This window comes from Scyliorhinus torazame, chromosome 22 (assembly GCF_047496885.1).
Source record: "Scyliorhinus torazame isolate Kashiwa2021f chromosome 22, sScyTor2.1, whole genome shotgun sequence".
In the NCBI taxonomy this organism is placed as follows: Eukaryota; Metazoa; Chordata; class Chondrichthyes; order Carcharhiniformes; family Scyliorhinidae; genus Scyliorhinus; species Scyliorhinus torazame.
The window spans coordinates 20,378,560-20,402,701 of NC_092728.1; the positions used below are offsets into that span (position 1 = coordinate 20,378,560).

At 55.1% G+C, this 24,142-nt stretch overlaps 1 protein-coding gene across 1 annotated transcript in view; it reads right to left on the reverse strand.

Moving 5' to 3' along the window:
• Positions 1-20,774, reverse strand: part of LOC140398950 (rab GDP dissociation inhibitor alpha-like) — an 82,477-nt gene extending 61,703 nt beyond the window's left edge. Inside the window, 3 exon segments of the mRNA XM_072487944.1 lie at positions 2,315-2,414; positions 8,931-9,038; positions 20,008-20,774. Coding sequence (XP_072344045.1) covers positions 2,315-2,414; positions 8,931-9,038; positions 20,008-20,052 — 253 coding nt within the window. The 5' untranslated portion in view covers positions 20,053-20,774.
• Between the last annotated feature and the right edge of the window lie 3,368 nt (positions 20,775-24,142).

The following is a 24,142-nucleotide window of genomic DNA, read 5'->3' on the forward strand; positions in this document are numbered from 1 at the left end:
ATCAAGTCGGTATTTCTCGCTCGCTGGGGCTTAATGGGCCCCCTCCTGTTCCTGTGTAACAGGCCCGAGAGGGGCTGAATGGGCCTCCTCCTGTTCCTGTGTAACAGGCCCGAGAGGGGCTGAATGGGCCTCCTTCTGTTCCTGTGTAACAGGCCCGAGAGGGCTGAATGGGCCTCCTCCTGTTCCTGTGTAACAGGCCCGAGAGGGGCTGACTGGGGCCTCCTCCTGTTCCTGTGTAACAGGCCCGAGAGGGGCTGACTGGGGCCTCCTCCTGTTCCCGTGTAACAGGCTCGAGAGGGGCTGACTGGGACCTCCTCCTGTTCCTGTGTAACAGGCCCGAGAGGGTTGAATGGGCCTCCTCCTGTTCCTGTGTAACAGGCCCGAGAGGGGCTGAATGGGCCTCCTCCTGTTCCTGTGTAACAGGCCCGAGAGGGGCTGAGTAGCCTCCTCCTGTTCCTGTGTAACAGGCCCGAGAGGGGCTGAATGGCCTCCTCCTGTTCCTGTGTAACAGGCCCGAGAGGGGCTGAATGGCCTCCTCCTGTTCCTGTGTAACAGGCTCGAGAGGGGCTGAATGGGCCTCCTCCTGTTCCTGTGTAACAGGCCCGAGAGGGGCTGAATGGGCCCCCTCCTGTTCCTGTGTAACAGGCCCGAGAGGGGCTGAATGGGCCTCCTTCTGTTCCTGTGTAACAGGCCCGAGAGGGCTGAATGGGCCTCCTCCTGTTCCTGTGTAACAGGCCCGAGAGGGGCTGACTGGGGCCTCCTCCTGTTCCCGTGTAACAGGCTCGAGAGGGGCTGACTGGGGCCTCCTCCTGTTCCTGTGTAACAGGCCCGAGAGGGGCTGAATGGGCCTCCTCCTGTTCCTCTGTAACAGGCCCGAGAGGGGCTGAGTAGCCTCCTCCTGTTCCTGTGTAACAGGCCCGAGAGGGGCTGAATGGCCTCCTCCTGTTCCTGTGTAACAGGCCCGAGAGGGGCTAAATGGCATCCTCCTGTTCCTGTGTAACAGGCTTGAGAGGGGCTGAATGACCTCCTCCTGTTCCTGTGTAACAGGCTTGAGAGGGGCTGAATGGCCTCCTCCTGTTCCTGTGTAACAGGCTTGAGAGGGGCTGAATGGCCTCCTCCTGTTCCTGTGTAACAGGCCCGAGAGGGGCTGAATGGCCTCCTCCTGTTCCTGTGTAACAGGCCCGAGAGGGGCTGAATGGGGCCTCCTCCTGTTCCTGTGTAACAGGCTCGAGAGGGGCTGATTGGCCTCCTCCTGTTCCTGTGTAACAGGCTCGAGAGGGGCTGAATGGGCCTCCTCCTGTTCGTGTGTAACAGGCTCAAGAGGGGCTGACTGGGCCTCCTCCTGTTCCTGTGTAACAGGCTCGAGAGGGGCTGACTGGGGCCTCCTCCTGTTCCTCTGTAACAGGCTCGAGAGGGGCTGAATGGGCCTCCTCCTGTTCCTGTGTAACAGGCTCGAGAGGGGCTGACTGGGGCCTCCTCCTGTTCCTGTGTAACAGGCTCGAGAGGGGCTGAATGGGATTCCTCCTGTTCCTGTGTAACAGGCTCGAAAGGGGCTGAATGGGCCTCCTCCTGTTCCTGTTTAACAGGCTTGAGAGGGGCTGAATGGGCCTCCTCCTGTCCCTGTGTGACAGGCTCGAGAGGGGCTGAATGGGGACTCCTCCTGTTACTGTGTAACAGGCTCGAGAGGGGCTGAATGGTCTCCTATTCCTGTGTAACAGGCTCGAGAGGGGGTAAATGGGCCTCCCCCTGTTCCTGTGTAACCGGCTCCAGAGGGGCTGAATGGGCCTCCTCCTGTTCCTGTATAACAGGCCCGAGAGGGGCTGAATGGGGCCTACTCCTGTTCCTGTGTAACAGGCTCAACAGGGGCTGAATGGTCTCCTGTTCCTGTGTAACAGGCTCGAGAGGGGGTAAATGGGCCTCCCCCTGTTCCTGTGTAACCGGCTCCAGAGGGGCTGAATGGGCCTCCTCCTGTTCCTGTGTAACAGGCTCGAGAGGGGCTGACTGGGGCCTCCTCCTGTTCCTGTGTAACAGGCTCGAGAGGGGCTGAATGGGCCTCCTCCTGTTCCTGTATAACAGGCCCAAGAGGGGCTGAATGGGCCTCCTCCTGTTCCTGTGTAACAGGCTCGAGAGGGGCTGAATGGGCCTCCTCCTGTTCCTGTGTGACAGGCTCCAGAGGGGCTGAATGGGCCTCCTCCTGTGCCTACCTTCCATCCCGCGCCCTGCACTGTGCCCTTGCGATTCTGCGACAGACAGTCGAGGGTAACTAACCTCGCAACTTTGTGAAACAAAACAAGTCCTGCCTCTTTTGACTTACCATTGGCCATCAGGAATTTGGGGATCAAGTCGACGTTCCAATCCCTTCCCCTGGCCATGGATTCAGGAGGAGCGTCGGAAATTCCAAATCTCTTGTATAGCTGAGGGGAGTCATGAACAGATGGTACATTTCAGGCAAGCTCCAAGATGGCCGACAGCACAGAATAACCAGACCCTCTTACCCCATCCCCCGCCCAATATATCGGCATGCCTTCATGCCTGACTATGATTCCCCAACTCTGGGAGGGGCCAACGCGAGTGAGAGAGAGAGAAAAGGGAAAGAAAGAGAGAGAGAGAGAGAGAGAGGTGCGATTCCCGGCTTGGGTCACTGTCTGTGCGGAGTCTGCACGTTCTCCCCGTGTCTGCACGAGTTTCCTCCGGGTGCTCCGGTTTCCTCCCACAGTCCAAAGGTGTGCAGGTTAGGTGGATTGGCCGTGATAAACTGCCCTTCGTGTCCAAAAAAAAAAAAGTTTGGTGGTTACGGGGATAGGGTGGAGGTGTAGGGATAGGGTGGAAGTAAAGGCTTAGGTAGGATGCTCTTTCCACGGCTGGTGCAGACTTGATGGGCCAAATGGCCTCCTTCTGCACTGTAAATTCTATGATTGAGAGAGTGTCTCTATAAGAAAGGTTTTTGTCTTATCACATGGCTTCAGTGAAGTCATTTTGTGGGTGGAGCTGGGCTGTGGCACTGTGAGGGATTTTGCTGTCAGTTTCGGTTTGACTGCTGTGGACTCGAGGAGAAAAAAAAAAGTGTTTTTCACTGTCTTTCTATATTTGCATTTTAAAAACTGTTCCAGAAGTAAACGTGATGTGGCTATCAGCTTTGGTAACTTAAAAGATATAGTTTGCTTCCCGGAAGGAGTGTTGAATCTGCTGGTTGAGACTGATTCAGAATCTTAGGGAAAGGACCAGCCCCATTCAAGTGGGAATACAGTGTGCTGGGCCACGCCCTTGAATAGGGGTGTTTGATTCATTGGGTTTTGTTATTGAATTGGAACAGTTAAGGGGGAATTCATTCAGTGTTCATAGAATTTACAGTGCAGAAGGAGGTCATTCAGCCCATCGAGTCTGCACCGGCTCTTGGAAAGAGCACCCTACCCAAGGTCAACACCTCCACCCTACCCCCATAACCCAGTAACCCCACCCAACACTAAGGGCAATTTTGGACACTAAGGGCAATTTATCATGGCCAATCCACCTAACCTGCATATCTTTGGACTGTGGGAGGAAACCGGAGCACCCGGAGGAAACCCACGTGCACACGGGGAGGATGTGCAGACTCCGCACAGACAGTGACCCAAGCCGGGAATCGAACCTGGGACCCTGGAGCTGTGAAGCAATTGTGCTATCCACAATGCTACCGTGCTGCCCTATGTTACACGTAGATGGAGGGGTTCAGGTCGGAGGTGCTCCGGAGGGTGAACGCCTCCACCTCATGTGCGAGGTTGGGGCTGATACAGCTGAAGGTGGTATACAGAGCACACCTCACGAGGGCGAGGATGAGCCGGCTCTTTGAGGGGGGAGAAGATGTGAGTGAACGTTGCGGGGGTGTCCCGCAAACCACATTCATATGTTTTGGTCCTGTCCAAAGCTGGAGGATTACTGGAAGGAGGTTTTTAGGGTAATCTCTACAGTGGTGCAGGTGAAACTGGACCTGGGCCCCCGGGGAGGCCATATTCGGGGTGTCGGACCAGCCAGGGTTGGAAAAGGTCGCGGGGGCAGATGTTGTAGCCTTCGCCTCGTTAATCACCCGAAGGCGGATCCTGATAGGTTGGAGAGCAGCCTCTCCACCCTGTGCCCGAGTGTGGCGGGGGGACCTGCTGGAATTCTTAACGCTTGAAAAGGTCAAATTTGAACTGAGGGGAAGGATGGAGGGATTCTGCAATTCATGGGCGTTATTCATTATGCACTTTCGAGAATTGGATCACATCGAACATTAGGGGGGTTGGGGGCGGAGGGGGGGCGGTGTGTGTTAATGGTGACTATGGGCGATTCCGGATTCCTTTTTGTCATTTGTTTATGTGAACTTGCGGGCTAATGTTTGGGGTTTGGTGGGAGGATGGGATCGTTGTTATTGATATGGGGATTGACATTGCATTCGTTACTGATTATTGTTCATTGTTGGGTGTACATTTGGGAGAAAATGTGAAAAAGGAGAATAAAAAATATTTACACAAAAAATGTTGTACATAAGATAGCTATGTGGTGTCTGTATATTTGTAATTGATAAAAATTCATGCTGTGTGTTTTATGTATATATATTATTCTTACAATAAACCTGGTTTTCATTAAAGTGTCATGGAAGCCTGATGAATCACACCTGAAGTGAAGGCTTTTAGAACATAGAACATTACAGCGCAGTACAGGCCCTTCGGCCCTCGATGTTGCGCCGACCTGTGAAACCACTCTGAAGCCCACCTACACTGTTCCCTTATCATCCATATGTCTATCCAATGACCATTTGACTGCCCTTAGTGTTGGCGAGTCCACCACTGTTGCAGGCAGGGCATTCCACGCCCTTACTACTCTCTGAGTAAAGAACCTACCTCTGACATCTGTCTTATATCTATCTCCCCTCAATTTAAAGCTATGTCCCCTCGTGCTAGACATCACCATCCGAGCCCATCCCAGCCGCATTCAACATAAAGGTTAGAGGTCAGGTGAACTCCATAATACTTTGAAGTTTCTAAGCCCTGGCTCATAATGAGAGTGAGAGAGAGAGAGAGAGAGGGGCATAGCTTGCGCGTGGGAGGGGGCGACACAATGGATCAAGTGCACGAGATGAGAGAGAGAGAGATACAGAGACAGACACAGAGTGTGTGAGAGAGAGAGAGAGAGAGTGTGAGAGACACAGAGAGCGTGTGAGAGAGACAGAGACACAGAGAGAGAGAGTGTGAGAGAGACAGAGACAGAGAGAGAGAGAGAGAGAGAGAGTGTGAGAGAGACAGAGACACAGAGAGTGTGAGCGAGACAGAGAGAGGGAGAAAGAGAGAGAGTGTGAGAGAGACAGAGACAGAGAGAGAGAGTGACAGAGACACAGAGAGAGTGTGTGTGAGAGAGAGAGTGAGAGAGACAGACAGAGAGAGAGAGTGTGAGAGAGACACAGAGAGAGACAGAGACACAGAGCGAGAGTGTGTGAGAGAGAGACAGAGACAGAGAGAGACAGAGTGTGAGAGAGACAGAGACACAGAGAGAGTGTGAGAGAGACAGAGAGAGAGTGTGAGAGAGACAGAGAGAGAGTGTGAGAGAGACAGAGACACAGAGAGAGAGTGTGAGAGAGACAGAGACACAGAGGGAGAGTGAGAGAGAGAGACAGAGACACAGAGAGTGTGAGAGAGACAGAGACACAGAGAGAGAGAGTGAGAGAGACAGAGAGAGAGAGTGTGAGAGAGACACAGAGAGAGAGAGTGTGAGAGAGACAGAGACAGAGGGAGAGTGAGAGAGAGAGACCGAGACAGAGAGAGAGTGTGAGAGAGAGAGACACAGAGTGTGAGAGAGACAGAGACACAGAGAGAGAGTGAGAGAGAGACAGAGACAGAGAGAGAGAGTGAGAGAGAGACAGAGACACAGAGAGAGAGAGTGAGAGAGACAGAGACAGAGAGAGAGAGTGTGAGAGAGAGAGAGTGTGGGAGAGACAGAGGCACAGAGAGAGAGTGTGAGAGACGGAGGCAGAGAGAGTGTGAGAGAGACGGAGGCAGAGAGAGAGAGTGTGAGAGAGACGGAGACACAGAGAGAGAGTGTGAGAGAGACAGAGACACAGAGAGAGAGTGTGAGAGACGGAGGCAGAGAGAGTGTGAGAGAGACGGAGGCAGAGAGAGAGAGTGTGAGAGAGAGAGAGTGTGGGAGAGACAGAGGCACAGAGAGAGAGTGTGAGAGACGGAGGCAGAGAGAGTGTGAGAGAGACGGAGGCAGAGAGAGAGAGTGTGAGAGAGACGGAGACACAGAGAGAGAGTGTGAGAGAGACAGAGACACAGAGAGAGAGTGTGAGAGAGACAGAGAGAGAGTGTGAGAGCGACGGAGGAAGAGAGAGTGTGAGAGAGACGGAGGAAGAGAGAGAGAGTGTGAGAGAGACAAGAGACACAGAGTGAGAGAGAGACGGAGGCAGAGAGAGAGAGTGTGAGAGAGACAGAGACACAGAGAGAGAGACAGAGAGAGACGGAGGCAGAGAGAGAGAGTGTGAGAGAGACAAGAGACACAGAGAGAGTGTGAGAGAGAGAGACACAGAGTGTGAGAGAGACAGAGACACAGAGAGAGAGTGAGAGAGAGACAGAGACAGAGAGAGAGAGTGAGAGAGAGACAGAGACACAGAGAGAGAGAGTGAGAGAGACAGAGACAGAGAGAGAGAGTGTGAGAGAGAGAGAGTGTGGGAGAGACAGAGGCACAGAGAGAGAGTGTGAGAGACGGAGGCAGAGAGAGTGTGAGAGAGACGGAGGCAGAGAGAGAGAGTGTGAGAGAGACGGAGACACAGAGAGAGAGTGTGAGAGAGACAGAGACACAGAGAGAGAGTGTGAGAGACGGAGGCAGAGAGAGTGTGAGAGAGACGGAGGCAGAGAGAGAGAGTGTGAGAGAGAGAGAGTGTGGGAGAGACAGAGGCACAGAGAGAGAGTGTGAGAGACGGAGGCAGAGAGAGTGTGAGAGAGACGGAGGCAGAGAGAGAGAGTGTGAGAGAGACGGAGACACAGAGAGAGAGTGTGAGAGAGACAGAGACACAGAGAGAGAGTGTGAGAGAGACAGAGAGAGAGTGTGAGAGCGACGGAGGAAGAGAGAGTGTGAGAGAGACGGAGGAAGAGAGAGAGAGTGTGAGAGAGACAAGAGACACAGAGTGAGAGAGAGACGGAGGCAGAGAGAGAGAGTGTGAGAGAGACAGAGACACAGAGAGAGACAGAGAGAGACGGAGGCAGAGAGAGAGAGTGTGAGAGAGACAAGAGACACAGAGAGAGTGTGAGAGAGACGGAGGCAGAGAGAGAGAGAGAGAGTGTGAGAGAGACAGAGAGAGAGTGTGAGAGAGACAGAGACACAGAGAGAGTGAGAGAGACAGAGACAGAGAGAGAGAGAGAGAGACGGAGGCAGAGAGAGAGAGTCTGAGAGAGCCGGAGACACAGAGAGAGAGTGTGAGAGAGACGGAGACACAGAGAGAGAGTGTGAGAGAGACAGAGACACAGAGAGAGAGTGTGAGAGAGACAGAGGCAGAGAGAGAGAGTGAGAGAGACAGAGACACAGAGAGAGAGAGACGGAGGCAGAGAGAGAGTGTGAGAGAGACAGAGGCAGAGAGTGTGTGAGAGAGACAGAGACACAGAGAGAGAGATTGTGAGAGAGACAGAGACACAGAGAGAGTGTGAGAGAGACAGAGGCAGAGAGTGTGTGAGAGACACAGATAGAGAGTGTGAGAGAGACAGAGGCAGAGAGAGAGATTGTGAGAGAGACAGAGACACAGAGAGAGAGATTGTGAGAGAGACGGAGACACAGAGAGAGTGTGAGAGAGACAGAGACACAGAGAGAGAGTGTGAGAGAGACAGAGACACAGAGAGAGCGTGAGAGAGACAGAGACACAGAGAGAGATTGTGAGAGAGACAGAGACAGAGAGAGATTGTGAGAGAGACGGAGACACAGAGAGAGAGTGTGAGAGAGACAGAGACACAGAGAGAGAGTGTGAGAGAGACAGAGACACAGAGAGAGCGTGAGAGAGACAGAGACACAGAGAGAGAGATTGTGAGAGAGACAGAGACAGAGAGAGAGAGTGTGAGAGAGACAGAGAGAGTGAGAGAGAGACAGAGGCAGAGAGTGTGTGAGAGAGACAGAGAGAGAGTGAGAGAGAGACAGAGGCAGAGAGTGTGTGAGAGAGACAGAGACAGAGAGAGAGAGATTGTGAGAGAGACAGAGACACAGAGAGAGAGTGTGAGAGAGACGGAGGCAGAGAGATTGTGAGAGAGACAGAGACACAGAGAGTGTGAGAGAGAGAGACACAGAGAGAGTGAGAGAGAGACAGAGAGAGAGAGTGTGAGAGAGACAGAGACACAGAGAGAGACAGAGAGAGAGAGTGTGAGAGAGACACAGAGAGAGAGAGTGTGGGAGAGACAGAGGCACAGAGAGAGAGTGTGAGAGAGACAGAGAGAGAGAGTGTGAGAGAGACAGAGACACAGAGAGACAGAGACACAGAGTGAGAGTGTGAGAGAGACAGAGAGAGAGAGAGTGTGTGTCAGAAAGACAGAGAGAGTGTGAGAGAGACAGAGACAGAGAGAGAGAGAGAGAGTGTGAGAGAGACGGAGGCAGAGAGATTGTGAGAGAGACAGAGACACAGAGAGAGTGTGAGAGAGACAGAGACACAGAGAGAGATTGTGAGAGAGACAGAGACACAGAGAGAGAGTGAAAGAGAGACAGAGACACAGAGAGAGTGTGAGAGAGAGACAGAGACACAGAGAGAGAGTGTGAGAGAGACAGAGACACAGAGAGAGAGTGAGAGAGAGACGGAGGCAGAGAGAAGGTGGACGAGAGAAAGGGGCGAGGCGGATGGGAGAAAGAAAGAGAGGAGGGAGGCGGACAGGGGAGAGAGAGGTGTACGCAGATGGCTGTGGAGAGCGCGGGAACGAGCAGTTAACCCTCGGCAGCCGGTTTCTTACCTCCTCCAGGGGTGTGATGGACGAACTCTCACCCCCATAGTACGGGTTCCGATCCATGTGGAGAACCTTCTTCCCATTGACAGACAGGATTCCGGACAGAATACATTCCTGAAAAACACAAGCAGGGCAGACATGGAGCAAGGTGACAGCTACAGGGGGGGGGGGCGATTTCCTCTCTTGCTTCCCTCAGTATTCTGCGGTAAATCCCATTCGGCCCAGGAGAATATCTACCTGAATATCTTTTTGTTATAAACTTACCATTGGCTGGGGCTAATGACAATCCCACAATCCTGTGGGAGTATGAGCTTCCCCAATGAGGGGGGGGGCGGAGAAACCATTAGTAAACGCCAAGTATAAATAAAGCTGGCCAGTTTGGAACCAGCAGGAAGGAGTGAGCAGCAAGGGAAGTTGCTGCTGCTGTTATATATATATGTTATTGTAAATAAATGTTATTACTGTGTATCCTTAAAACTCGTGCTGGATTCTACGTGGCCCTCACAAAACTGGCGACGAGGGTTAAAGTGAATAGCTGTCTACACTGCTGAAGCCACCTCCCTGGATTTTTGTTGGATACAGGTTGGAAGTTGTTTTCTGTTACACCATGCCTCTGTACGGACGTTTGGATGTTTTTGATGCTGCGCTGGAAAGCTGGAACCAGTACGTACAACGGATGCGTTACTATTTCCGGGCAAACAATATCACCGAAAACGAGCGCCAGGTGGTCATATTGCTCACCGCCTGCGGGCCGCATACGTTTGGGGTGATTAGGAGCCTTACGTACCCAGCTGCGCCGGACACCAAAACGTCTGATGAACTTGTGAATTTAGTGGGGCAACATTTTAACCCAACCCCGTCCACGATAGTCCAGCGTTACCGGTTTAATACCGCTGAGAGGACCCCTGGAGAATCCCTTGCCGATTTTCTATCCAGGCTACGCAGGATTGCGGAGTACTGTGACTACGGTGAGACCTTGTCAGAAATGTTACGCGACCGTTTGGTTTGCGGTATTAACAATGCGGCCACCCAGAGAAAGCTGTTAGCTGAGCCAACATTGACTTTTCAACAGGCAATACAAATAGTCTTGTCCCGAGAGAGCGCAGAGCGAGGAGTGCAGGAGCTACAGGGAATGGAAGTGCATGCCTTGGGGCGAAACCCCTTCCGTCCGAAAACGTCCCCCTGCACTCCTGCGGTACCTTGGCGAGGCGACGTCCGGATCGACGCCAGTGGCCGTCGGACATTCCTCCCCGAAGGGAGCCTTCTCCAGAGCCAATGGATGAGGAGCCATGTCCGTGTCAGACTTGTAGGCGCCGACCCCGTCGCGGACGGCGGTCCTGGGGGCGCCAGAGGCGCCGTCGTTCCGACCGAAACTGGGACCAGCCCAGGGGCCGTAACTGGGACCAGCCCAGAGGCCGTACCTTCCATGTGGATGAACCTGCGGTGACTACTCCTGAGGATGTGGAGATGGAGCTGCATTGTGTGGCAGCTCCCCGTGTGGCCCCCATTAAGGTGACAGTACGGGTCAATGGCCACCCGCTGGAGATGGAGTTGGTCTCCGTGATCGCCCAGAGGACATTCGACCGCATCAAGCAGGGTATACAGACCCTTACATTAACTGACTCACAGGCCAGGTTGGCCACCTACACGGGGGAACCACTGGACATTGCAGGAACTACAATGACCCCTGTTGTTTATGGACGCCAGGAGGGGCGTTTCCCACTTATCGTAGTGTGTGGCCATGGGCCCAGCCTGTTGGGTCGGGACTGGTTGCGCCATTTGTGGTTGCAATGGCAGCACATCCTCCAAACAGTTTCTGGAGGGTTGACTGAGGTGCTAGGACGATACCCAGAGGTATTCCAGCCCGGTTTGGAGAAAATAAAAGGGGCCGTAGACCGTATCCAAGTCGAACCAGGAGCCACGCCGCGCTATTTCCGGGCGCGCCCGGTGCCTTACGCCTGGCTCGAGAAGGTAGAAGGGGAGCTCACTCGTTTGGAGAGTTTGGGTATTATCAGGCCCGTCCGTTTCGCTGACTGGGCAGCACCAATTGTACCTGTAATGAAGCCAGATGCCACAGTTCGCTTGTGTGGCGACTATAAACTTACAGTGAATACGGCTTCCCGACTCGACCGATATCCACTGCCTCGCATAGAGGATCTCTACGCGAAGCTTGCAGGTGGACTCTCGTTCACAAAATTAGATATGAGTCACGCCTACCTGCAGTTGGAGCTGGACCCTGCCTCCCGACCATATGTAACGATTAGTACACACCGGGGCCTGTATGAATATACACGGTTGCCCTTTGGAGTATCCTCTGCGTGCGCTATTTTTCAACGTGTTATGGAGGGCATTTTGAGAGGTTTACCGCGTGTCGCTGTCTACTTAGATGACGTTTTGATTACAGGGACGTCGGAGCAGGAACATTTGGAAAATCTGGAGGCTGTCCTTAGACGCTTTTTGGAGGCTAGAGTCCGTTTACGTCGCACAAAGTATGTATTTCAGGCAAAGGAAGTAGTCTACCTAGGTTATCGGGTGGACCGCGAAGGTTTGCACCCCGTCGCAGAGAAGGTGCGTGCAATTCAACAGGCCTCCGCCCCGACTGACACTTCGCATCTTCGTTCTTTTCTCGGTCTCGTAAACTATTACGGGGAGTTCCTCCCCAATCTGGCAACTACGCTGGCCCCCTTACACCTGCTGCTAAAGAAAAATCACACCTGGGTTTGGGGTCAGCCGCAAGAAACCGCTTTCCGGCGGGTAAAGCAACAATTGTCGTCGTCTGGGTTACTAACCCACTATGATCCTGGAAAGCCTTTGTTCGTCACATGTGATGCATCCCCGTATGGTATTGGGGCTGTCCTGTCCTATAAGATGGAGAACGGGGCCGAGCGACCGATAGCTTTCGCCTCCCGCACATTGACTGCAGCGGAGAAAAAGTACGCGCAGATCGAGAAGGAGGGCCTGGCAGTGGTTTTTGCGGTGAAACGCTTCCACCAGTACTTGTATGGCCGCCATTTCACTATCGTGACTGATCATAAGCCTCTGCTGGGACTTTTCAGAGAGGATAAGCCAATACCGCCCATTGCTTCTGCACGGATCCAGCGCTGGGCTTTGTTGCTCGCTGCATACGAGTATTCTCTGGAGCACAAACCAGGTACGCAGATAGCAAATGCCGACGCACTGAGCCGATTGCCTTTATCGACCGGCCCCATGTCGACCCCCACGACCGGTGAGGTGGTTGCAACCCTAAATTTTATGGACACCTTGTCTGTCACGGCATCACAGATCCGTGAGTGGACCCAGACGGAGCCAGTCCTGTCAAAGGTTCGGCACATAGTCCTGTATGGTGGGCAGCATAGACAGCTCCCAGGCGAGTTGCGGGCATTTTCCTCCAAGCTGTCAGAATTCAGCGTGGAAGACGGCATCCTCTTGTGGGGGACGCGTGTGATTGTCCCGGAAAAAGGACAGGAGCTGATACTAAGAGACTTGCACAATGGGCATCCGGGCGTGACCAAGATGAAAATGTTGGCCCGGAGTTATGTCTGGTGGCCAGGCCTCGACACCGACAGTGAGAAGGTGGCCCAAAACTGCTCCATTTGCCAGGAGCATCAGAAGCTTCCGCCGGCCGCGCCCCTACATCACTGGGAATGGCCAGGGCGGCCTTGGGCACGCTTGCATGCAGATTTCGCAGGCCCTTTTCAAGGATCCATGTTCCTTCTATTCATCGACGCCCAGTCCAAATGGCTGGAGGTGCATAAGATGCAGGGGACAACGTCCTGCACAACAATTGAAAAGATGCGTTTATCGTTTAGTACGCATGGCCTCCCCGAGGTGCTGGTCACGGATAACGGCACTCCATTCACAAGAGAGGAGTTTGCGAGGTTCACGAAGATGAACGGCATCCGCCATATCCGCACTGCCCCTTACCACCCGGCTTCAAATGGGTTGGCAGAGCGCGCAGTGCAGACATTCAAAAGAGGCCTAAAGAAGCAGTCTTCCGGATCAATGGACACGAGACTGGCTCGCTTTTTGTTTACGTACAGGACCACCCCCCATGCGGTGACTGGGGTAGCTCCCGCAGAACTCCTAATGGGCCGTAGACTTCGCAGCTGCCTTAGTATGGTCTTCCCGGACATTGGCGCAAAAGTACGTCGCACACAAGAACGGCAGGGACCGGGATTGTCTCAGCATCGGCCGATTCGGCAGTTTCCGCCCGGTGACCCAGTGTTCGTGTGGAATTTTGCTGGTGGTGCCCAATGGGTTCCTGGGGTAATCTTTCGCCAAACGGGCCCTATATCTTGTCAGGTGCAAGCCCAGGGTCGTCTCCAGCGCAAACATGTAGACCACGTTCGGTCCAGAAGACCATCCCCTCAAAAGATTCCCCGCCCCCGGAGCTCATTTCTACAGCCGCAGAGACCAGAGACAAGGGAAGGTAGTCCTCACAATCTTCCACTGGTGCCTCACTCGAAGCCTGCGCAGGTCGTTACAGAACCGCGCGGAGATAGAGACGCTGAGATGACGGAGGCAGCAGACTCTGACTCCGAGATGGAGACACAGGACGCATCAGAGGGGGAATCCTCGGGTCCACGGGCCGTGGATGTACAACCGTTGCGCCGTTCATCACGGAAGCGCCGGTCTCCGTCTCGTTACACGCCGCCTGATCCAGCGCCGCGGCCAAATGGTGTCCGGCCTGCGGCAAAACGAGTCCGACGCCCTCCTTCACCAGGGTCTTCAGTGGATTCCTTGGACTTTGGGGGGGAGGGATGTTATAACCTGCCTGCTTACCATTGGCTGGGGACTAATGACAATCCCACAATCCTGTGGGAGTATGAGCTTCCCCAATGAGGGGGCGGAGAAACCATTAGTAAACTCCAAGTATAAATAAAGCTGGCCAGTTTGGAACCAGCAGGAAGGAGTGTGCAGCAAGGGAAGTTCATAGAATTTACAGTACAGAAGGAGGCCATTTGGCCCATCGAGTCTGCACCGGCTCTCGGAAAGAGCACCCTACCCAAGGTCAACTCCTCCACCCTATCCCCATAACCCCATAACTAAGGACAATTTGGACTCTAAGGGCAATTTATCATGACCAATCCACCTAACCTGCACATCTTTGGACTGTGGGAGGAAACCGGAGCACCCGGAGGAAACCCACGCACACACTGGGAGGATGTGCAGACTCCGCACAGACAGTGACCCAGCGGGGAATCGAACCTGGGACCCTGGACCTGTGAAGCAATTGTGCTATCCACAATGCTACCGTGCTGCCCAGGTAGTCCAAGTTGCTGCGGCTTTTATATATATATAATGTTATTGTAAATAAATGTTATTACTTTGTATCCTTAAAACTCGTGCTGGAGTCTTCGTGGCCCTCACAAAACTTTTAAAAGACCCAATACCTCCTCCTTTTCAATGTCAACATGACCTGGACCATCCACTCACCCTCCCCTTACCAGGATGTTGCCTGAGCTGGAGTAAATTTAGTTACAAAGAGAGATTGGATAGACTGGGGTTGTTTTCCTGGGAACAGAGGAGACTGAAGGGGGGGGGGATGATTAATGTCTCAAATTGTGGGGCACTGACAGAGTAGACAGGAATAAACTTTTCCCCTTGGTGGAGAGATCAATGACCAGGGAGCAGGAGGTTTATGAATAATAATAATCTTTATTGTCACAAGCAGGCTTACATTCACACTGCAATGAAGTTACTGTGAAAAGCCCCTAGTCGCCACATTCCGGCGCCTGTTCGGGTGCACAGAGGGAGAATTCAGAATGTCCAATTCACCTAACAGCCCGTCTTTCGGGACTTGTGGGAGGAAACCGGAGCACCCGGAGGAAACCCTCGCAGACACGGGGAGAGCGTGCAGACTCCGCACAGACAGTGACCCAAGCCGGGAATCGAACCTGGGACCCTGGCGCTGTGAAGCAACAGTGCTAATCACCGAGCTGCCCACGGCTGCAGGTTTAGAGGGGATGTGAGGAAAAACCTTTTCCAGAACTCGCTCCCTGAAAGGGTGATGGAGGCAGCGACCCTCACAACATAAGAAGCATTTAGATTTGCACCCGCAATCCCAGGGCAGACAGGGCCAAGTGCTGGGAAATGGGATTGGAATAGCCAAGTGGTTGTTTCTAGAAGGTCATAGAATTTACAGTGCAGAAGGAGGCCATTCGGCCCATCGAGTCTGCACCGGCTCTTGGAAAGAGCACCTACCCAAGGTCAACACCTCCACCCTATCCCCATAACCCAGTAACCCCACCCAACACTAAGGGCAATTTGGACACTAAGGGCAATTTATCATGGCCAATCCACCTAACTTGCACATCTTTGGACTGTGGGAGGAAACCGGAGCACCCGGAGGAATCCCACGCACACACGGGGAGGATGTGCAGACTCCGCACAGACAGTGACCCAGCGGGGAATCGAACCTGGGACCCTGGAGCTGTGAAGCAATTGTGCTATCCACAATGCTACCGTGCTGCTTCTAAGTGATGCAGACATGATGGGCCGAAGGGCCGTATTTGCTGGAGGACTCTATCACCCGAGAGAGAGAGAGAGAGTGAGAGAGAGAGAGAGAGAGAAAGAGAAGGGGAAGGGGGGGGAAAAGAGAGAGAGAGTCAGAGAGCTAGGGCAGGAGCGATAGCACAAGCGAGGCAGACGAGAGAGAGAGAGGGGGGACCTTCGAATAGTTCGGTGGTTGTTCCGGAGCTTGGCTGTTGGAATAGTCGGGCTCCGTCGGTGGGGCCGGTTTATGGCCGACCAGACGAGGACTGTAACAAGAAAGAGGCAGACGCCTGGAGGAGAGATTATTTGACACAGGAAAAGATGGTGGAGGGTTCTGGCGCGGGCCGAGGGTTCTGGCGCGGCCGAGGGTTCTGGCGCGGCCGAGGGTTCTGGCGCGGCCGAGGGTTCTGGCGCGGCCGAGGGTTCTGGCGCGGCCGAGGGTTCTGGCGCGGCCGAGGGTTCTGGCGCGGGCCGAGGGTTCTGGCGCGGGCCGAGGGTTCAGATCGGGCCGAGGGTTCAGATCGGGCCGAGGGTTCTGGCGCGGCCGAGGGTTCAGATCGGGACGAGGGTTCTGGCGCGGCCGAGGGTTCTGGCGCGGCCGAGGGTTCTGGCGCGGCCGAGGGTTCTGGCGCGGCCGAGGGTTCTGGCGCGGCCGAGGGTTCTGGCGCGGCCGAGGGTTCTGGCGCGGCCGAGGGTTCTGGCGCGGCCGAGGGTTCTGGCGCGGCCGAGGGTACTGGCGCGGCCGAGGGTTCAGATCGGGCCGAGGGTTCAGATCGGGGCCGAGGGTTCTGGCGCGGCCGAGGGTTCTGGCGCGGCCGAGGGTTCTGGCGCGGCCGAGGGTTCTGGCGCGGCCGAGGGTTCTGGCGCGGCCGAGGGTTCTGGCGCGGCCGAGGGTTCTGGCGCGGCCGAGGGTTCTGGCGCGGCCGAGGGTTCTGGCGCGGCCGAGGGTTCTGGCGCGGCCGAGGGTTCTGGCGCGGCCGAGGGTTCTGGCGCGGCCGAGGGTACTGGCGCGGCCGAGGGTTCTGGCGCGGCCGAGGGTTCTGGCGCGGCCGAGGGTTCAGATCGGGCCGAGGGTTCTGGCGCGGCCGAGGGTTCTGGCGCGGCCGAGGGTTCTGGCGCGGCCGAGGGTTCTGGCGCGGCCGAGGGTTCAGATCGGGCCGAGGGTTCTGGCGCGGCCGAGGGTTCTGGCGCGGCCGAGGGTTCTGGCGCGGCCGAGGGTTCTGGCGCGGCCGAGGGTTCTGGCGCGGCGAGGGTTCAGATCGGGGCCAGATCGCCCCGCGCTCCCCCCCAGGACCCCGGAGCCCGCCCGCACCTCCGTGTCCCGCCGTCCCAAAGGTGGTTGAATCCACGCCGGCTGGAGTCCCGCCGACCGGCACGGCGCGATTCCCACCCCCACCGAATCACCATGGCAGAGCATTTGCGACACGGCGGGGGGGTCGGAGAATCGCGCCCCCTATCTTTTTACTTCTATTATTATTCGACCCCCTCTTCTGCTGTCTGTCTGTGTAGAGGGTGGGAAGAGTTCTGAATAGTTATGAATAAAATTCATTTGGGCAGCACGGTAGCATTGTGGTTAGCACAATTGCTTCACAGCTCCAGGGTCCCAGGTCCGATTCCCGGCTTGGGTCACTGTCTGTGCGGAGTCTGCACGTTCTCCCCGTGTCTGCGTGGGCTTCCTCCGGGTGCTCCGGTTTCCTCCCACAGTCCAAAGATGTGCAGGTTAGGTGGATTGGCCATGCTAAATTTCCCATGGTGACCAAAAAGGTTAGGAGGTGGTATTGGGTTACGGGGATCGGGTGGAAGTGAGGGCTTAATGTGGGTCGGTGCAGACTCGATGGGCCGAGTGGCCTCCTTCTGCACTATGTTCTAGAGAGAGAGAGAGAGAGAGAGAGGGGGGGAACCAGAGAGAGGAGACAGAGAGAGAGAGAGAGAGAGAGAGAGAGAGGGACCAGAGAGAGGAGAGAGGGACAGAGAGAGAGGGAGAGGAGACAGAGAGAGAAGGAGAGAGGGACAGACAGACCAGAGAGAGAGAAGAGAGGGACAGAGAGAGAGGGACAGAGAGGGGACAGAGAGAGAGGGAGAGGGGTCAGAGAGAGAAGGAGAGAGGACATTTAGAGAGAGAGAGGGACCAGAGAGAGGAGAGGGGGACAGACAGAGAGGGAGAGGGGTCAGGGAGAGAGGGACAGAGAGATAGGGGACAGAGAGAGAGCTGGACAGAGAGAGAGAGAGAGGGACCAGAGAGAGGACAGGGAGAGGGGACAGGGAGAGAAGGAGAGAGGGACAGAGAGAGAGGGACAGAGAGAGAGAGGGACCAGAGAGAGGAGAGAGGGACCAGAGAGAGGAGAGAGGGACAGAGAGGGGACAGAGAGAGAGGGAGAGGGGTCAGAGAGAGAAGGAGAGAGGACATTTAGAGAGAGAGAGGGACCAGAGAGAGGAGAGGGGGACAGACAGAGAGGGAGAGGGGTCAGGGAGAGAGGGACAGAGAGATAGGGGACAGAGAGAGAGCTGGACAGAGAGAGAGAGAGAGGGACCAGAGAGAGGACAGGGAGAGGGGACAGGGAGAGAAGGAGAGAGGGACAGAGAGAGAGGGACAGAGAGAGAGAGGGACCAGAGAGAGGAGAGAGGGACCAGAGAGAGGAGAGAGGGACAGAGAGGGGACAGAGAGAGAGGGAGAAGGGACAGAGAGGGGGAGACAGAGAGGAGAGGGAGAGACAGAGAGGAGAGGGGGAGACAGAGAGGAGAGGGGGAGACAGAGAGGAGAGGGGGGGGACAGAGAGGAGAGGGGGGGGGACAGAGAGGAGAGGGGGGGGACAGAGAGGAGAGGGGGGGGACAGAGAGAGAGAGAGAGAGAGAAAAAGAGGGGACCCCCTCCCCTACGCACCCCCCACCCCTCCCCACGCACCCCCACCCCTCCCCACGCACCCTCACACCTCCCCACACACCCTCCTCCACTATGCACCCCCTCCCCCTCCCCTATGCACCCCTCCCCCTCCCCTCCCCCACGCACCCCCTCCCCCACGCACCCTCTCCCCTCCCCCTCCCCCACGCGCCCCCCTCCCCCACGCACCCTCTCCCCTCCCCCACGCACCCTCTCCCCGCGCACCCTCTCCCCTCCCCCACGCACCCTCTCCCCTCCCCCACGCACCCTCTCCCCTCCCCCTATGCACCCCCTCCCCTCGAAACACCAAGGATTCACTGAATTCCCCCACCCCGGGACGACACCGCACTCTTTCCCCAACCCCACCCTAATGTCGGGACGGCTGCATACAGCTGCACTGCCAGTTTGCCCATCACAAGGCCATTCATTTATATTTTTTAATGTCGCTCTTAAGGGGAGGTCCTAAAAAAAATGCATCGATTGAGCAAATCACACGGGGGTTCAATTGGCGGGAGGAGGAGGGGGGGGCGGAATATTCCGGATCACGGAAAAAGAATGGCACACACTGGTTTTGTTCCCACAGCATCCCCATCAGTAAATAACCTTGCCACTGGCGCATTTCAACTTAATAGCCGGACCATCCGTGATCAATCCAACTGCGTTCTGAGGGAGGCAGGGCGGGGGCTGACAAGATTCCGATTCCATTCGGGAAACAATCTGCAATGATACCGACAATTCAGCCAAAGCCTCATTAGATATCTCGGGAGAGACGATTAAATGGCAGGAAACGCTTTCATCCCAACGCGACCATAGGTGACCCCCAGTCAAAATCTCTTTAAGGCAACACAAATTCTTCATCCAGGGGGTTGATGGGGGGGGGTAGGAGAGAGAAAGGTCACCAGAGAAGGCGAAAGAGGGAGGTTAAACGATGAGAGAGCTGCTTGCAGACAGGGAATGTTTGAGTCTGCTTTTTATTGATTTCCCAGCCAGATTCTGCTTGCGCGTTGAACATTCAGTATCCTCGCTTTGCAAACAGGGCAAAGGGTTTATTCCCATTAAACCAGAATGTCCTGGCTGATGGAGAGGGGTTGGGGGGGGGGGGGGGGAGGGGGAGGCGTGAGGGTGGTTTGTGGTCCTTTATAGGGCAATAATGTCGAATTTCAGACATACACAGGTGATAGCGAAACAAATAAGATTTTCAATGGATTGAAGATAAGATGGAGTTTAAAACATGTAGGCTAATATTTACACAACTGAGAGATCTCATGCATTTAAAATGTTGAATTCAAACGTATAGAATAATATTTACACAGCGATAGCTCGTGCATTTGAGAGACATTGAATTTTAGACAATAATCTGTGCAACCCAGCTATTTAAGGCATTTTTGGACCTCAACAGTGACAGCTAAAGATGCTTCATGCAATGAAGGGAAGATGCTGAATTCTGAAAGTATACAATATGTCTGCAGCTAAGATACTGCCTGAAACATGTACAATAATATTTATACAACTGAAAGATGCTGAATTCTAGACATATAAATCCATGCAGCAGGGAGATTTCATACATCCAAGGCCGAGTTTTTGCATTTAAACATTGCACAATGACATTTTTTTTACATCCACTGGGATTTTGCCAGACAGGGAGCATTTAGCAGCACAGATCATAGAGATTTTGGTAGTTTTTTTCCTTTTAAAAAGAATCAAACTCACAGTCAGTCCGGTCCCCAGAACGATCACATCGTATTCTTCGTCCATGGTTGTGGAGTGAGGGAGGGAGGGAGAGAGAGAGAGGGGGAGGGAGGGAGAGAGAGAGAGAGGGAGAGAGGGAGAGAGAGGGAGGGAGGGAGAGAGACAGAGGGAGGGAGAGAGGAGGGAAGGGAGGGGAAATTACTTTAAGATCTGGGATAAGGGAGGTCACAACTGCATGCAACACTGTTACCCCAGTAGGGAGGGAGAGACAGAGAGAGGGAGACAGAGAGAGCTTCCTGGTCGATTACACTGTTTCTTTTGAGATTGGCAACAGTTTCAGAATAGGAAGCTGTAGATTCTCTCTCACTCACTCTCTCCGTTCAATGCAGCTAAGTCCAGCTTTTGTACCCCTCTCTTAATTGAGGGGTAGGGGGGGGGGGTAGGTGGAGGAGGAGAGGGGGGGGGGTGAAATTGAACAGTGTTATTGACAGAGAAATCAGAGCAAAGCCTTCCCCCCCCCCCAGAAAAGGTTGTAATTCACAAAGATGGCCACCTCAGCATTGCTGGGCTGTGCATCGTCCTGTCAAAGAGTTCCTCTTTCTCTCTCCCTCTCTCTCTCTACCTATCTATCTAAGCCACGCTGGAACACAGCACAAGGCACCCTCCTACACACACCCTCCTGCTTAATCTCGATTGCAAAACAATAAATTAAAATCTCATTGAGAGATCACCATCCCCAACCCAAAGCAGGACCACAACTATTACTTCCTCCCTCTCTCTCTCCCTCTCTGATTTAAATATGCCCAAATAATCTGCGCAGAGAAAAAAAGTGGACGAAAGTAGTCCAGTCAAGTCTATCTGGAAAGAAACCTGCCTCTGCATTTTGCACCAATTGCAACCCTGGATCTGATTGCGAAAGATTGTGAGATTAAGCAAGTGTTGTTGAAGTTTATTAATTCCCCTCCCGCCACCCCACCTTCTCTTCCTAAGAACCAACAACGAGAGGGATTGAAGTCGCCGCCTGTTTATTTCATGTGTGCGCGAGACGATACGAACAATAAAAACAAGGGGCCTTAGCACCGCTGCCTCGCCGCGCAGGGGGCCCGGGTTCGATTCTGGCCTCGGGTGACTGTTCTCCCCCGTGTCTGCGTGGGTTTCCTCCGGGTACTCCGGTTTCCTCCCACAGTCCAAAGTTGTGCGGGTTAGGTGGGGTTACGGGGCTAGGGCGGGGCAGTGAACCTCATCAGGGTGTTCTTCCTGAGGGGCGGTGCAGATTCAATGGGCCGAATGGCTGCCTTCTGACCCGTACGAATTCTATGAATTCTTTTTTTTTTTAATTTAGAATATCCAATTCATTTTTTCCAATTAAGGGGCAATTTAGCGTGGCCAATCCACCTAGCCTGCACATCTTTTTGGGTTGGTGGGGCTGAGGTACCCTCAGTAATGAAGCTGAGAGTGTAAACTGTAAAGAAGGCTTTAATAGACTAAGAACTATGCTAGAGCTGAGACATGTGCTAACTGTTGCACAGCCCACAAGGCATCCCCTTATATATGCTCACAGATGGGCGGAGTCCCCAGGGTTCCAAGCCCGGTCTTAAAGGGGACATCACTTTACATGATGACAAGGCAGTAACCGTTCATCACAGGGGTGCAACACACGCAAACACAGGGGGAATGTGCAAACTCCACACGGATTCTATGAATTCTTAAAGGGTGGGATGCAGGAGCAGAGGGACCTAATAATAATCTTTATTAGTGTGACAAGTAGGCTTACATTAACACACATTCTGGCGGCTGTTCGGGTACACAGAGGGAGAGTTCAGAATGTCTTTCGGGACCTGTGGGAGGAAACCGGAGCACCCGGAGGAAACCCACGCTGACACGGGGAGAACGTGCAGACTCCACACGGACAGTGACCCAGCGGGGAATCGAACCTGGGACTCTGGCGCTGTGAAGCAACAGTGCTAACCACTGCTACCGGGCCGCAGGAATATTGTGCACAGTCCTGGACGCCACACTAGAGGAAGGATGTGAACACATTGGAGGGAGAGAGCAAGAGGTTTACAAGAACGGATCCAGAGATGAGAAACCTCAGTGATGAGGACAGATTGGAGAGGTTGGGACTGTTCTCCTCGGAGAGAAGAGGGCCGAGAGGCGATTGGATCGAGATGTTCAAGATCATGAGGGGACAGAGTGGACAAGGAGAAATTGTTCCCGCTGGTAAGCGGATCGAGAACGAGAGGGGACACAGATCTAAATTGATTTGCGAAAAGGCAAATATGCGATGCGGGGAAAGCGTTTTCGCGCAGAGAGTGGATCCGGGTGTGGGATGCGCTGCCGGGAAGTGTGGAGGTGGAGGCAGGTTCACCCGAGGCGTTCGAGGGGTGTTAGATGATTATTTGACCAGGAACAATGTGCAGGAGTTGAGGGTGAAAAGGCAGAGGGGGGAAACGGCACTGAGTCACGATGCTCGTTTGGACGGCTGGTGCAGACATAATGGGCCGTCTGTGGGTGTGTGTGTGCGTGCACATGTGAGGGTCAGTGCTGAGGGAGCGCCGCACTGTCGGAGGGTCAGTGCTGAGGGAGCGCCGCATTGTCGAAGGGTCAGTGCTGGGGGAGCGCCGCATTGTCGAAGGGTCAGTACTGAGGGAGCGCCGCACTGTCGTAGGGTCAGTGCTGAGGGAGCACCGCACTGTCGGAGGGTCAGTGCTGAGGGAGCGCCGCACTGTCGGAGGGTCAGTGCAGAGGGAGCGCTGCACTGTCGAAGGGTCAGTGCGGAGGGAGCACCGCACTGTCGGAGGGTCAGTGCTGAGGGAGCACCGCACTGTCGGAGGGTCAGTGCTGAGGGAGTGCTGCACTGTCGGAGGGTCAGTACTGAGGAAGCACCGCATTGTCGAAGGGTCAGTGCTGAGGGAGCGCCGCACTGTCGGTGGGTCAGTGCTGAGGGAGCGCCGCGCTGTCGGAGGGTCAGTGCTGAGGGAGCACCGCACTGGCAGAGGGTCAGTGCTGAGGGAGTGCCGCACTGTCAGAGGGTCAGTGCTGAGGGATTGCCGCACTGTCGGAGGGTCAGTGCTGAGGGAGCGCCGCATTGTCGGAGTGTCAGTGCTGAGGGAGCGCCGCACTGTCGTATGGTCAGTGCTGAGGGAGCACCGCACTGTCGGAGGGTCAGTACGGAGGGAACGCCGCACTGTCGGAGGGTCAGTGCTGAGGGAGCGGCGCACTGTCGGAGGGTCAGTGCTGAGGGAGCGCCGCACTGTCGGAGGGTCAGTGCTGAGGGAGCACCGCACTGTGGGAGGGTCAGTGCTGAGGGAGCGGCGCACTGTCGGAGGGTCAGTGCTGAGGGAGCGCTGCACTGTCAGAGGGTCTGGGCTGAGGGAGCACTGCACTCTTGGAGGGTCAGTGCTGAGGGTGCGCCGCACTGTCGGAGGGTCAGTGCTGAGGGAGCGCCACACTGTCGGAGGGTCAGTGCTGAGGGAATGCCGCATTGTCGGATGGTTAGTACTGAGGGAGCGCCGCACTGTGGGAGGGTCAGTGCTGAGGGAGCGCCGCTATTTGGGAGGGTCAGTGCTGAGGGAGTGCTGCACTGTCGGAGGGTCAGTGCTGAGGGAGCGCTGCACTGTCAGAGGGTCTGGGCTGAGGGAGCACTGCACTCTTGGAGGGTCAGTGCTGAGGGTGCGCCGCACTGTCGGAGGGTCAGTGCTGAGGGAGCGCCACACTGTCGGAGGGACAGTGCTGAGGGAATGCCGCATTGTCGGATGGTTAGTACTGAGGGAGCGCCGCACTGTGGGAGGGTCAGTGCTGAGGGAGCGCCGCTATTTGGGAGGGTCAGTGCTGAGGGAGTGCTGCACTGTCGGAGGGTCAGTGCTGAGGGAGCGCCGCACTGTCGGAGGGTCAGTGCTGAGGGCGCATCGCACTGTCAGAGGGTCAGTGCTGAGGGATTGCCGCACTGTCGGAGGGTCAGTGCTGAGGGAGCGCCGCATTGTCGGAGTGTCAGTGCTGAGGGAGCGCCGCACTGTCGTATGGTCAGTCCTGAGGGAGCACCGCACTGTCGGAGGGTCAGTACGGAGGGAACGCCGCACTGTCGGAGGGTCAGTGCTGAGGGAGCGGCGCACTGTCGGAGGGTCAGTGCTGAGGGAGCGCCGCACTGTCGGAGGGT